This window comes from Poecilia reticulata, linkage group LG21 (genome assembly GCF_000633615.1).
Source record: "Poecilia reticulata strain Guanapo linkage group LG21, Guppy_female_1.0+MT, whole genome shotgun sequence".
In the NCBI taxonomy this organism is placed as follows: Eukaryota; Metazoa; Chordata; class Actinopteri; order Cyprinodontiformes; family Poeciliidae; genus Poecilia; species Poecilia reticulata.
Window position 1 is genome coordinate 12,072,037 of NC_024351.1, and position 15,753 is coordinate 12,087,789.

Below are 15,753 nucleotides of genomic sequence, written 5' to 3' on the forward strand. Positions count from 1 at the left end.
GGATGGATGGATGGATGGATGGATGGATGGATGGATGGATGGATGGATGGATGGATGGATGGATGGATGGATGGATGGATGGATGGATGGATGGACATTTGTAAGGCTAATGTCCTCCATGTAAAATTAAAAAGTGGTTAGAATATGACAAAACATAATAATTAAATAATCTTTAGGGAAAGTTATGTTAAGTTAAAGGAGCAAGTTGTATCCAGAAATCTGAAGAAGATTTTTACTTTGATTACAGATGACTGCTGTGTTGCAAAATTATGCAATACAAAAAAAATATAGATGGACTATAAATCCGTTAACGTTAGAAAAAAATGACTAAAATTCACTATATAAGACAATGGCTTATTACCTAATTGTGCTGCAGATTTATTATTGAATTCATTCAGAAATTGGAATAAAAATACCAAAATGGAGGATTAAGTTATCCATTATTTTAAAGCCCAGGAATTATTTTGAAAATAGGAACAATTGGAGCACGTTTGATCAAAAAGGTGAGCCTTGTAGTGACAGAGGAATGAATTTTGAAGGATTGTTAACGACAGGAACGACATCCTGCACCGACTCTTACTGCAGTCGACTTGAAGAAGTCAGGAGACTGATTGTGCTCCGTTGGTTCATCATTATACTGCGCAGAGTGTGCGGTGAGGTCTCTTATGCGCAGCAGCTTGTGCACCTTGCTTCTTTCGCTCCCCAACACAGAGAAAGTCTAATTTTAACCGAGTTTGTTCAGTTTCACTGACACACTGCTTTTGATGCTGCAACCCCAACAAATACACAAACCAGGAGGTCACTGTTGGCTCAGCCAGAAGTAAAATCGCTCCTGTAAACAACCGCTGAGTCGCGTTTGAATCCCATGTTTGCCAGTGAACTCTGCAGTGTCTTTTGTCCATCACCTCCACCTTTTGTCCCAGAACTAAAGCTGTGCTCGTCTTGTTCTAGGTCCTTCTGAAATCCACATCAACGCCGTTGACGTGAGAATAAAGATGAGGTGACTGTCCCCACATCGTGTCGCAAGGTGGCTCGCTAGTTTTTTGTGCAAAACATCTGAGTCATCGGAGTGTTTCAGTAGATAACAGGACTTGTAGGCTGAAGAGAAATGGTGAGATTGAAATTCCCCGAGGAGTGCTCCTCTGCCGCTGACCACTGCCTCAGACACGGAAGCCTTTAGTCTCTCAAACTGTGACCTGTCAGGTAGTCAATAATTTAGCCGGCTCTGGAGGCCTCCTGAGGAATCTTCTGGAGATTTTCATGTATTTATTTTTCATGTTAAAGTACAAAGCGCAGCATGAATGGTCCTGAGGAAATCAAAGGGTGTGATTTTCAGAATAATCTCAGTGAAAACAGATTAAACAGAGAAGGAAGAGCTGAAATTCCTTAATTTATTATTCCGAATTAGTTTTAGGTGCCACAGTCGCATATGACTTTATATATGACTTTAATATTCTTCAGCACTGGACGCTCAGTCTCAAATATTCAAATACCAGGTGAAATGGGTGAAATAACACGTCGACAAACTTCCACATGAGAGGAAATCTCCACCTGCTGCAGAGCATACGTTTTAACTGCTTATATTTCACACTGTGCATGAATGCATTCTGAAATACTTTTGAATTTGAATGAGAAACACAAGGCTCACACATAAACTTCCAGGTTTTGCTCACCTCAGCTCTTTTGGAACACGCTGCAAGGAAAAAGATCAGGAACTGTTGTGTAAAAAGATGCAGCATCTTGTGAAAGTATTTATTCTAGAAACTTTTTGACATCTTGCTGAATTACAACTGCAAACTTGTGGTGTATTTTCTTTAGGGACTTTATGTAATATTCCAACAATAAGTAGTGTGAAATGCGTAGAAAAGTGCTCTCGTCTCTGCTGTTTGTCAAACGTGTAGTTGGCAGCATTATGCTGTGTGAATAATTATGTTTAAACAAGGGTTGGGAAGGATGATAATGGAGCTAGAAGAAAACCTGTCATAGTCTGTAAGAGTTCATATTCCAGCAGGAAATGACCTGAGCAAGTGAGTCAAAACAAGGCATATTTATGTGATGGAATGGCCTAGTCAAAGCTTAAAACTCATGAGAATATGTGGAAACAAACAAGCTCTATCCAGTCTGACTAATTTTGAGTTTCTTTTTTTTTTCATGTCAAGAAAAATGGGTACAATTTCAGTGTGTATATATTCAAAGCTTTTAGACAAACGTATTATTTTTTTGTGGCACCTACAATCAGAAACACTTTGGGCAGCTGATAACAGCTCCGTCCTTTTTCTCTGTCTCTCTGGTGGGTACAGAGTTCGGTATCAACTGTCGAGTTGCAGAATGCTGAATAGTCTGTTTTCTGCAGTCACACCTCCTTGTTCTTTAAAGTCTAGACAGAAATAATAAACGAGTCTGTTTGCGACGTTCCCTTTGAGCAGAGACGAGTGCCTCTGCGCTCCTTTGTCTTTTAAAACCTCTGTCTGCTCGTTTGTAAAAACCCGCATAAAGTGGCATTTCTGTCTCAGTAACAAGGGCTCTCTGTAGCCACGTCATGTCAACATGCTGCATGAAAACGCATTAAGTGAAATTATTCAAGCAGATAAACCAGCTTTAAATGTCTTATTGCATTTCTTTTTATTTTGCTCTTTTCCCAGCCCAAAGATTTTCCTAACATCACCCCAAACAATATAAATCTTTATTTTTTTCACCCTTAATTAGTATGTTTTTGTTTTGCTTTGTTTTTGCCTTCAGAATACGACTCGATTTAGTCTCCCGTGAAATGACATGATGTAAAAGCAGAGCTGCCGTAGGTCTTTCGTTGCGTTTCGCATTTCCAGCCAGGAGTGAAGCATGTTCAGCCACACCAGTTGCTCTGACTTATGATTCATAAAATGTGTATGAGGCTGCTCCAAAAAGCCTGTATCTTCGGTCCACATGCAGCAGAGCGCTGCGGTGTTCGACCAAGTGAGACGCCCAGACTTTAATGCATTTCATACGTTTTAGCAGGGACATGTTGATAAACAAATGCTGATTTGCCTTTTTTTGTGCTCATTCTACATTTCCTCTGACTCTCCAATTGACTTTTTTACCACTAAACTTTGTTAAAAAAATAAATAAACACTGTATTTTTTTGTTGTTGTTGTTGATGTGCTGTTTTCTAATAAATCCTGCAACTTCAATTCTGCCTTCAGTTGGTGCTTTTATTGATTCCATTTTTTACATGTAGAAAAGCTATTTTTCACCAAGGTAAAATGACAAAGTGGGGTTTAAAATAGAGTGTGCAGACTGTAACAATGCACTCACCCCGTTGTTTTCCAATGAATCATTAAAAAAAGTTTCTGCATATTGTGTGTTGATCCTTCATATAATGAAGTAATTTCCTTTTGAATCACTTTCTTTGAATCCTCCAAAATTGACCAGATCTAATCAGCAAACCAAATATTCAGGGAACGTTATTTCAGCAATGATGTCCTTCTGCAGCCAAGCATCTCTTTACTAATATTTAGGTAGAACACGACCTTGTCCTTGCTCAGAATCATTTTAATTCATCACACATCTTTAATCAAGTGGGCTCGTCCAAATTGGAGGTGGTAGTCCTTTGTTTTGCATAAACAAACACAGGTTCACCACGTTCACTGTAGCACTGGAGTAAACTATTATTTGTCACGTTGCAGCTACAGCTGTGTTTATCTATTTACGGATGTACCGGAGACAGCTGCATATTTGTCTTCAGAGTTTTCTCAGCGTTTTCAAGAATTATGAGCATGCCACAGGATGAAAAATGAGCTCTGAAGATGGTTAAAAACGCTTACTGGCAAAAAAAAAAAAAAAGTCTTATTATGCTGGTGGCCTATTTTCAGAGGAGTTGACTCATGCATAGGTGATTCGATTAAACTTAACTGCTTTAGCCTGTTAAGTGAAAGAATGAGCATCTAAAGGAGAGCAGGGATTTTGGGTTTCAAAAGGAAACGAGGCTTAGATGAACATATAAAGCCAAGAATTATTTTTTTTTTTTTTTAGTATTTACAGTTTTTTATATATTACCAAAATTAATACTAATAAGAAAATAAGACAATGTTGTCTTATTTCTTTGTCCTGGAACGTATACTGTTTGTAACATCTTGCTGAAAATAGATACAGTGTCCAGATATTGTATATCAAACTGCATTTTATCTATCTGATAGTGATTATTGATCCAGATTTCAGGGTTAATTTTCCTGTCTCCAACTTGTTCACAACTTCTTCTTCTTCTTCTTCTTCTTCTTTTCAATGCACACATAGTCTTGCTCTTCCTCACCCCTCTGACTTGCCTTTCCTTCCTCCATTGCCCCTGGGATCAGCTATCCATTTGCTATTGGCTCCCCCCCAAAGCCAGGTTTAAAACACTGACGCATGGAAGCTTTACAATGCTACTTTTCTCATTTTAATGTCCTGTGAGAACTAGCTGTGCTACAACTCTAGCACCAGCTGGTTTATATACAAGAACAAGTAAGTGAGGTATTTTGTAGCAGGCATGTTTTTATAATTTTGCCCTCCTCCATAACAGTGTCACAACATGCACAGTACAATTAGTTTAAGTTGAGTTGCTACATCTGCATGACACCACAAGGGGGTGACGAGTGCTACTCCTCTGTCACTTGTTGATGTTGCAATAAAACAGAAAAGATAAGCACGAATAGATGGTGTTTTCCGCTCTCTTTTCATTACAATCATAATCGCTCAGTTCAGGCATTATTAATTAAACCAGCAATTGTCAAAGGAGGGAGTTAATGGTTTCCTCTGGGAGGCTTGTGTGCACCGAGAGGATCAATCTGTTGCTGAGGTGCTTCTGTGACTGAGCAGTATGTGATGGTGGGTAGTAAAGTACCGGCCAATGTTCCCTTAACTCAGACGACGGCCACCTTTTCATTTGTCAGCTAGTGCTCAAGATGTTCGATGATGTGCCATCGTCTCAGCTGAAGGCTGAGGGTGGTGGACGCAGACAGGCTGGAGAAATTGATTCGCAGGGCCAGTAATGAGGGGGTGGAACTGAACTCTCTGATGGACGTGTCAAAAGAGAGGATGTTGTCCAAGTTAATGACAACTCTGGACAACACTTCACACCCACATGTTGGACAGGCACAGTCGCTCAATAATAGGCTCACTCCACCATGATGCAACAGCGAATGCCATTTTTATTATTGTTGTTATTATCAGTATTTGTTCTTATAATTCTGATTGGAAGAAAGGAGTGGATATGAACAACAGCAAATTTATAAAACATGATATCTCTGCTGCACATACTCATTATAATACGTAGCAAATGTTGCTTTAAACATGGAAATGTGAAATAAGCAAAAAATGAACTTTGAAAGTAAAATAACACATCCGCTGTAACAAAACAAGAGTGATGTAACCAATAAATGCATTTCTGCCGATAAACAGTTTTTTAACATCTGGCGGTTTTATACAGAGATGAATAAAAAGTCAGGAAACATTTTCTGGGTGTGCTATGACAACAGAGCAACATATAAAAACATCGACATTAAACAAGGTTAAGCCTTTCCTGTTTTACATTAATTAGAACTTACTATAATATTAGAGATTTATCTTTAGATATTATGAGTGAGATATTATACAGGACTCACAGAGGGCCCCAGTTTAAAAGGTTTTCCTTCCCAGGATGTATCAAAGGGGTTTGTGTCAGGAAAGACATCTGCTCTTAAACATCTGCCCAGTCTGTGTGTATGCAGCTGTGGAGCGGGAAAGGCTGCCGTGCTGTGGCAACCGCACGGAGGGAGGAGCAGAACAACAACAACATGAATCAGATAATATATTAACGTCTTCTTGGCACTGTGCAGAATTTCACCAAAAGGCTTACTTTGACTTTTACTAAGTCAAACACAGATTTCTTTCCAATCTGCATCGCTCAAAGCAAGGGGCACTCAGATGGTGAAACTGTAACAATTTAGCCTAAAATAGATTAAAATTTATTAAATTCTTGTTTCTAGGTAATAGAATTTATTTCAAATGTTGTAGCTCGTAAAGTTTTATTCAATTTTATAGAATGTTACTCATCAGTATTTGTGAACATTGTTGCTTTTCTCAAGTTTAGTTTGTTGGAAAATAGAGGGTTTTTTCTCCCCCCTATCCATGCATATTAACATGCTAAAAGGGCACGGTGTTCTGAATACAGGGCATCTGACATTTCACACTCAGCAGCAATCAGATAGTCAAATTACAGCTGTTCTGGAAATCACACAACACATCCCTCCACTCTGCATGGTTTACTCTCCCCTGAGCTATTTTTTAAATTTTTTTCTTCTTATCCAGGGATTCAAAGTGAGTCAGTGTGGAGGACAAAATGTTATGTACCACAACTGAAACGCAGATGGCTTCAAGCTTCGCTTCAGCCATCACTCACTGCTAACTCACGGGTTAGCATGCCAAGCAAGTCAGAGAAAATTGTCACAGTACAACAGTGAGTTTTGCGAACCAACCTGCTGCCCAAAAGTCTAACCGCCCCATGTGCTGGACATTACGAAGTCTGCAACTGCTGTGTGACTAACAAGCTGATTTAAAACTAAGTTTGGGCATTTTTGGAAGGGGTTTCTGCATTGTTTTTGTGGTTAGGTGTCAAGTTAACACATTTCTCTTTGTTTTTATTTGGGATTCTAATTACTATGGTGATACAAAGGAGTGTGTTATATTGTGAAGCTGAAGAACTTCACAGTAAATAAGTTAAAGGATTGTCTTTCACATTAAGCAAAGTGTATTTGAGACTACAAAACATTAGATATCACCCATCATTTTAATAATGAAATATGGTTGTGGCAGAATTATGTTCTAGAAATACTTTTTTTTTTTTGCATTTATAGGAAAGTAGGTCAGAGCTGATGGGAAGATTGATGGAGATAGATACAGATTTCCTGTTTCCTACAGGAAATCTGCAAAAAGCCAAAGCTACAGTGGAATCAGTTAGATTAAAACGGGCCTATGAAAAGTCCAAACCTAAATCCAATTGGCAACCAGTCGCAAGACTTGAAAATTGCTTTTCACAAAAAGCTCTTTAACCAAACTCTGCTGAGCTGTAGCTATTATAAATGTTCTTTAGCTTCACAATATCCCACTACTTTGTATTACTGTAGTAAATAAAATCCCAAATGAAAACACTGAATATTTGGATTAAATTTGCAGAAAGGGTTAGAAAAGTTCAAAGCGTATCGCAACTTTTGCAAACTCTGTTTTTCACTCATACTGCATTTAAGCATTCATAAAAGCACACAATGACTTTTCACCTTAGACAGGAGCAGTTTTTGTGTGAATACAAAGATAGTGATGTTGCAAAGACCACCATCAGTTGGATGCCAGACAGTTGGATGTTGTCTGGTTGGAGCCTGACAGCATCCAACCAGGCTTTTCTTACCAACTCTTGAGTAATGAGAAACCTAAATAGAGAAGTTGTGCTGGTCCTGCAATATGCAATAGTGTAAAAATCTTATAGGGGCACTAATTCACAAACAGAAAATATACATTAAGGCAATATAGATTTCTTTGCTAAGAAAAATGCTTTTACAGACATTGCATCAACTGTTAGTCGGATTTTAGGCTCCACTTCCATGCCAATAAAGTTAATTGCATGAAACCACTTAATGGCCCATCTGCAGACACTCCCAGAAATGTGGTAAACATAACCCAGGAGACAACATATGGTACCAGCAGTGAAACGATGCTGCTGTGAGGCACTGGTGTGTCCCAGACTGAGACTCATCTGAGGGTGATGTTCTCCAGCGCTATTTATGTTCAGTGCATCAAAGCTTCGAATGGGGTGAGAAACCCTGAGTTTCTCTCCTCTCACTGCTTTAATGTTTCCTCAGACAAAGCCGTATACTGGCCACTTATTCTGCAGGAGGTGTCAGACTCAGCAATCGAGGACGAGGGCATTCACGCTGGTTTGAATCATTGAAAGAAGCTTTATCAGCATCCAGACAAGGTGTGACAGAAAGAAAAACATGTTTTTTCTGCTCATTTATAAAAACAAGCGAGCGATCTTCTTACATTTGCAGTTTTTCAGAGTATATATGGATAAAAAAATTATTATTGGCTCAGTGTCTTAGATATTTTATTTTTATTTTTATCTAAGACACATTTTATTCACATCAGCCATTGTTAGCAGCCATGCCTGAGTTGTTTGGTTAATTGCACCTGCGATGCTGACTGAATCATGGCCTAATTCAAATCCCAAAGAGTCATTTTTACATTCTTGTCTTGTGTCTGTGGCTTTAAAATGTCAAGAAATCCATCTGTTGGGTTTCATTTCCTCTAAAAAAAAGTCACTTAGCTCCCATGTTTTTCATCAACACCCTGCAGACTTTGTCAAGTGGAGTCAACATTGCAGAAACACGATTGAATACATGGAAATCAGATCATTCATACTCACTGACTTTGATCTGTTTGTGTTAGGGCCCACTCTTTGTTGTTCTTATTCATAACAGGATCTGACTCTTAATTGTTGGATCTGTGATTGAGCTTGCTGATAGGTGGCTGTGTGTCCAGTTTCCCCAGTGGAGCGGAGATGCTGGTGTGAAAACATGATGCAGCATCCATGAATCATCACATCTCTTCAGAGAGTAGAAATTACTGACCTTGTAAGATTAGCTGCATATTTCTTTGTTTTTGGTCAGACATGTGCTGTTTTTGTTCAGAGGTTTGTTTTTGAATAAACTGTCCCTCTTTTGTGTATTGAATGTCTTTGACCTTCCCTTTCACCTTCAGTTGTTAAAATAGATTTAACAAGTCACTGAGGGTACTCTGTGTTTTATGTTGTATTGTTTTTTGGGGGTTTTTTGCTTCTTTTTTGGGGGGTGGGAGGAGTTTGTTTAATGTAGATGGTTTCCTTAACTTTTTTCCTCAGTCAATCATGCTTTTGTTACAACTTGACAAAGTCTGAGCACTGGAGTCCATGTGTTTCACCATATTTTAGATTTCCTTCCTGTCTTGCCCAATGTCCGATTGAAATGTCTCCATACCTGAGGTTCTTTTTGATTCTTTTTTTTTCCTAATACAGACATGCTTGGCTTTAGCAAACTCAACAGCTCCCAAGGCCATGAGGATACAAGGCTGGTCCAAGCCATCCTACATAGAACAATTTTTTTCAGCCACTTTTATCCTGTGTTTCAGTCTTTTTGGTCAAGATCTATCACCTCCTGTCAGTCTGAAACTCTCCATGGCTGAATTTCTTTAAAATGCTCTGTAAAACACCTTCAAGGAGCATGAAAGGAAGTCTAGGTGTGATTTGAAGCCCCTGTATGACAAAATATAACCTGGATGGCAGCGTGTCTACATCATAACATGAGGAAGGTTAACAGTCTGATGGCGACTCAGTTCAATCAATACCAGAATAATCATGTCAGCCTTTCTGTTACCTTGTCAAACTGTTTTGTATGCTTCAAAGATAAAAACGTGTGCCATCTCTTCTCCTTCACTATAAAATTTATGTTAAACTCACTTTGTGATATCGAGTAATTTAATATAAAAACGGCAACATATTGGTGCTGACAAATGCGTTCAGTTTTTTCCCCCCCTCTGCGCGCAGTTTTTGTGTTTTATTGCAGTTTTCCCTCGACGTTGAGTGATGAGAATTTAAATATATTCTATCTATAAGCCTTCGCTGTCGTGTGCCTCGCCTCGCTCCTATGCGCCATGGAGCGATTGGCAGCTCCATGGGTTGGGCAGACAAAGCTCTATATATGAAAACACGTGACAGGGCTCGGAGAAGCTGCGCCTCATAAGAGTGAAGACACAAAGAAAAAGGCTGGAGAGACGCTGGAGGCAGCAGCAGCAGCAGCAGCATCGACACTTCCAACCTGTTTCCAGAGAGAAGGCGCGCACTCCGGGTGACAACTTCGACTCCCACAAAAACTTCAGCTGCATTACGAATTGAAAACAAAGGGATAAAACCGAAAAAAAAATAGTATTGCTAATTAAATGCATGGCTGGTTGTTGTTTTTTTTCTTTGTGAGATCTAAGACTTTTTTGTGGTTCAGCAATGCGCTTCTGGCTCGGATTTACGCACGGCGATAAAGGGCGATTCTGCACACTTGAAAGAATTATGTAAGGTAAAGAAACGCACTTTCATTCATTTCTGTCTCGAAATAACAGTAGCAGGGGGATTTTGAGGGTTTTGTTGTTATATTAGCGGTAATAAATTTAAATTCCATATTTAAAGAAATATCGCACAATTATATCTTAGTAAGAGTTTAACATAAATAATAATGTTGATACTAAATTTTACTATTGCAATCAGTAGTGAAACCAATAGTGGAAATGCAAAAAAATTGCTCTTCTAAATCATTTAGGCACTTTAGTGAATGATACTAACAAGCTTGAGAAGCCAAATGTAAAAGAATTCTAGGTTTGTTTAAGTTGTTCTAGTTATAAAAAAGTGTTTTAATGTGTTTATGTGCGCTGATTGCCTATAGGTGCCTATTGAATATTAAAGTCCATATGGATAAGAAATTATCTACTGTATGCATAATCAAAAACTGAGCCAGATTAGTTGAAAATTGGATTTTAATTATTGAGTAGCTTCATGACTTTTTATGTCAAACATTTGCAGTGAAATGCTGTAATTATGTGAAGGTTATTTTTTTGTAAATTAAATCTTTCTGCATCAGAGGCAAAGGCTGGACTTCTGCAAACACACCAAAGAAAAAACATGTTTTATTCAGGGCTATGGAGATGTTCAAAAGTCTAACATTTTTTTGTTATCAATCTGTAGGTTGTTCCGTCATCTCAGACTGCAGTATTATCCTCAGACACAGCCATGAAATCTGTGCTCGATGGGGTGGCAGACACCACCTTCCGGACTATTACATCTGGGTTGCAGTACCTAGGCTCCAACGACGCCAACTATGATGACCCCATCAATGACTTGAACTTAAAGGGCAGCTTGTCCATGCAGAAGCCCCTGTCTGCTTTCCGCAGCAAGGTACCTACAGATGAAGAGCTCATCCTCAAGGGCATCCCCTTCTTCCCCACCAATGCCACAGACTTGTTTGGCAACAGGACCACATTTAGAGATGAGACTAATAATATACAATGTGGCGAGAACTTTATGGACATGGAGTGTTTCATGATCCTGACTCCCAGCCAGCAGCTTGCTGTGGCTGTGATGTCTCTGACTTTGGGTACCTTTACAGTGCTGGAGAACCTGGTGGTGCTCTGCGTCATACTGCAGTCCCGCACCCTGCGCTGCCGTCCGTCCTACCACTTCATTGGCAGCCTTGCGGTGGCTGACCTCCTGGGCAGCGTCATCTTTGTCTACAGCTTTTTGGACTTCCATGTTTTCCACAGGAAGGACAGCCCCAATGTGTTTCTCTTCAAGCTGGGTGGAGTCACTGCATCGTTCACGGCATCAGTCGGTAGCCTCTTCCTCACTGCTATTGACCGCTACATCTCCATACACCGGCCACTTGCCTACAGGCGCATTGTAACTCGAACCAAGGCCGTCATAGCCTTCAGCGTGATGTGGACACTCTCGATCATCATCGCAGTGCTACCTCTGCTTGGCTGGAACTGTAAACGTCTCAACTCAGTCTGCTCAGACATATTCCCCCTGATTGATGAGAACTACCTGATGTTCTGGATCTTCCTGACCAGTGTCTTGGTTATTTTCATCATTTACGCCTATATATACATCCTGTGGAAGGCACACCACCACGCTGTGCGCATGCTAAGTCGCGCCTCCCAGAAGAGTCTCGTTATCTATTCAGCAGATGGGACTAAAGTGCAGACTACGCGCCCTGATCAGGCACGCATGGACATCCGTTTAGCCAAGACCCTGGTCCTCATCCTGGTGGTGCTGGTAATCTGCTGGGGTCCCTTGCTTGCCATCATGGTGTATGACCTCTTCTGGAAGATGGACGATGACATCAAGACAGTGTTTGCATTCTGCAGCATGCTCTGTCTCCTCAACTCCACTGTCAACCCCATCATCTACGCCTTGAGGAGCAAGGACCTGCGGCGTGCCTTCCTCAGCTCCTGCAACATCTGCCGGAGCAGTTCCCAGCAGCTGGACAATAGCCTCGAGTCGGACTGCCAGAACAGAAATGCCAACATTTCTGCCAACAGGGCTGCAGAGAGTTGCGTGAAGACCACTGTGAAAATAGCCAAAGTAACAATGTCTGTGTCGACGGAAACGTCTGCTGAAGCTGTCTAATTAGCCATCAAAGGCGGGGGGGAGGGAAGTGTAAATGTCATCGACCTTGAACAACCCCATTTCACATGAAAAGCAAAGGTTGGGCATTCCAGAAAAGTCCTCTCCTGAAAGTTCTTGACTCTCATCCTCACACAGATGCTTTAGTGGCTCCATAATTTTATTTTGGTGGATAAGTGCATAGAGTGCCAAAGTGCCAAATGGTATTGGAAGATCATAGAAGGGACTTGCAATTTGAAAAGGACTTGGAAAGACTATCATAAGTCTGCTGTTTGCCACAGACTTCTTGATATCCAGTCAGCAAAGGCATATTATATTTTTGTACTGTGAATTCAGGTTTTGAAAAACTCTATCTTCATTTATGGGATAAGGGGCTACTGCAATTTCTAAGTAGAGATGTTTTACAGTGTCATGTAGAACTCGATATGTGTCTCGAACCATACGTATTACAAATCATAGAGCCTTGACTTCCTATAGGCTTCATGTTGCATAAATGCATTTTTGAAACTGAATTTAAAAAAAAAATCTGATTGTTTTGTTCCAGAATTGTATAATTTCTGACATCACTCGGAGAATGATCAATGTGTGGAGAGATATTTTTGAGAAATGAAAGGTCAGGTAAAGTTATAAACCATGAAATATCAACTCGGACTTGTAGGTGTAAAATATATTTACGAAATCTCATTTTTCGGTGGTAAAGTGATTTCTTTACCAGCTGCCTGCTCTTGCAGGGTAAAATATCTTTATTCAGTTATGTACCAAACAACTGTACAGTGTTTAATTGCAAATGAAGTGTTCCAGTTCAGCTATTCAGCCAAGTCAACTGAAACGCCAAGCTTTCTTTGTTTAAAGCCTGAAAGATTAAAAAAAAAAAAGAAGAAAAAAGAGAACAACACAGAGTGCTGGTCACTACTGTTGGAAACCAAAAAGGTTTTCAGACTAAGGCTCCTTCTGTCAAATGTTTAATTTTATCGGATTCCGCCTTGTATGTATGTGTGGTACGTTGTGACTTAGTGATCTGTTCCAACCTTAAAGCCTTTTGATCATTGCAGTGAATTTTTCTTAGTGCTACTGTTGCATAAAACAAAAGAAACCAATGCACAGGGGCTGTTGAATTGGTTTTGGCGTGACTCTGAATAACATAAAAATAACTGCTGTTAATTTTTTTACCTCTCAAAACAAAGAAACAAAGGTCAGTAGCTTGTAACTTAAATGGAAGTTTGTGTGTAAGACTTATGTGAAGATCAAAACTGACCTTAGATAATCCAACATAGCAACGATGTGGTTTTTTCTGATAGATGATGTAGAACTTTTAATCTAGAAATCACACTGCAGAATTGTTCTGTAAACATTTATCTCATTGTGAAGTTTTCCAGACAGCTGTTTATCAATATGCTTCTGCTGGCTCTTGTAATTTTAAATATTAAAGATCAAATGTCAACTTGTGGCTTATGTACATTGGTGGCATAATGAGGAATCTATGACTTCAAAATCACCTTCGGTCAAGTGTTTCTGGTATTGCTGTGTTAAAACTTTTGAATAAAGTTGCAGCTGGTGTCATGTTGCTTGCAGGTGTTTGATTTGATTAGTTGACAAAAGGAAAATGACTGACGAAAGAGGGAACATCTGAGCTCTATGCTGACAGAAGAACCACAAGGCCCGAAGCTCTGTGCTACTCAGTCATTAATAATGCTTTACTGCCCCCTTGCGGGTGATGAAATATTGCATCTTTGCAGTCATTACTTCTACTTCTCAGCATCTAAAAAGAGACAGATTTTTAGATAAATAAATAAGTAAAACTACTGTTCCACCTTCCCTGCACGGTGCACCATCTGCCATTTCCTTCTACTGAGGGAAAATTGAAACATCTGTTGATGCACATGTTCTCTGCATTTTTAACAAAAGGGAAAAAAGAAACCGTTAACAGCTCTGCACTTAAGTTAGACTTAAATAATACCTAATAACAGCTGATAACACTAATAACAGATTTAGTGATTTTCTTTTTTACTCTGGCAGAAATCAAACAGAGCAACAATTTTTCACAACAGCCTTCATTGAGTTCACATAGCACATATTTCATAATTTTTTTAGATGTCTTATTACATTTGTAATTATTTATATTGCTGTAGGGCACAACAGGAAAGCAACAATGTTGTTCTGCTTTTAATGTTAGGAAATTTGGGGCTTTTTCACTATCGACCTCAACTCTTGGGAGTGTTGACATTTACAGCACTCCTCTCTTGAGAAACATATTAAGCTGAAAGTTCCCGTAAGTAGCAATTATTCTGTTCTTTTAACCAGAATATGTAACATTTATTAATAAATGTAATAATTTGTAAAGAGATTTAGGCGACCACATTTCATCTAATTTAGAAAAACAATAATGCTGTAAACTACAAAAATAATTTTTGCAAGCTTATTAAGCACTCCAACTATAAATACAGTTATATGAAATATCCCACTGAGAAAGTTTCTTCCATTTGTAATTTTATTCATTTTATATTATTTATATATAGTAATTAGTGTATGTGTTTGACATTTTATCAAATAATATGTATGCAACACACAGAAATGGGTAAATTTGCCAAAAATTGCACTCAACAATAAGTGTAGAACTACTTAAAATGCATTTAAGTAGTTGCATTTAAATAGTAACCTGGACAAAAACAGCAGTGAATTGGATTACACATAAAATTTTATAAATGGTAATAATAAATATAAATATATAATAAAAATAAATCCAAGGTATTGCTTGCTTAACTACACAGAGAAAATATTAAATTATCTGCAGGTTCACTTTGAAACAAAGAGTAAAAAAAAAAAATCACTTATTACACAAATGTACAAATTGTACAACATAAAATATTTGAAACCAATACCAGGTAGGTGATGCACACATTCGAATAGTACAAAGTACATCCAATAGCGATGCACGATTTACTGTATGTCCCCAAATGATCTCCAAATGGCACAATACAATAGACTTTTTTATTCTATACGGCAGAGGTTCCCAAACTGTGGGGCGCGCCCCCTACGGGGCCGTCGTGCCATTGCAAGGGGGGCGCGGGAAGCCATCTGGATGGAAAAAAAAAACATGGACACTATATGCGCTGGGTTTTTACTTTTGACTGGCCAACTCTCTGTTATTCCTATGTCTATTTGATACAGTAGGGGCTTTCATACTTCCCATATTTGTGTCCTCTCTCACTTTTATCAGCAGTTAAACTGTTTAATCCCTTGTTAACATGTGGTAACCTGTTTTTCCGAGCCGCCTTTAAACGCAACATGAGCGCTACGACGCCCGCGCTGGGTTTAGACTTGTGCGGCAGCGAAGGACACCTGCTGCTGCTGTGCAGAGCTATGCAGGTTTGTGTTAGAATCATGGCAACAAACCAGCACAACGCAAATAACTTTTCACAGCTTCCCCTCCAAACTAACCGACTGAGTAAAGTTGCTGGATGCAGGTAAAGTTAGCTGTTGTGGATAGGTGTAGCACGGGATCACGTGGTGTTATTAGTGATTGTAGATCACCTGTTGCTCAGCTGGTGACTTCAGTGAGTGGGTGATAG

General features: G+C 39.2%; 1 protein-coding gene across 2 annotated transcripts; it reads left to right on the plus strand.

Moving 5' to 3' along the window:
* Nucleotides 1–9,691: 9,691 nt before the first annotated feature.
* On the plus strand, nucleotides 9,692–13,748 carry cnr1 (cannabinoid receptor 1). Of its 2 annotated transcripts, none has more exons than XM_008397447.2 (2): nucleotides 9,692–10,080; nucleotides 10,748–13,748. In XM_008397447.2, exon 2 carries the CDS (start codon nucleotides 10,793–10,795, stop codon nucleotides 12,185–12,187), a length of 1,395 nt encoding a protein of 464 aa, XP_008395669.1. In that variant the 5' UTR covers nucleotides 9,692–10,080; nucleotides 10,748–10,792; the 3' UTR covers nucleotides 12,188–13,748. The 2 variants fall into 2 exon arrangements, with proteins under 2 accessions (XP_008395669.1, XP_008395668.1); XM_008397446.2 differs by having other exon boundaries at nucleotides 9,693–10,085.
* Nucleotides 13,749–15,753: the final 2,005 nt, after the last annotated feature.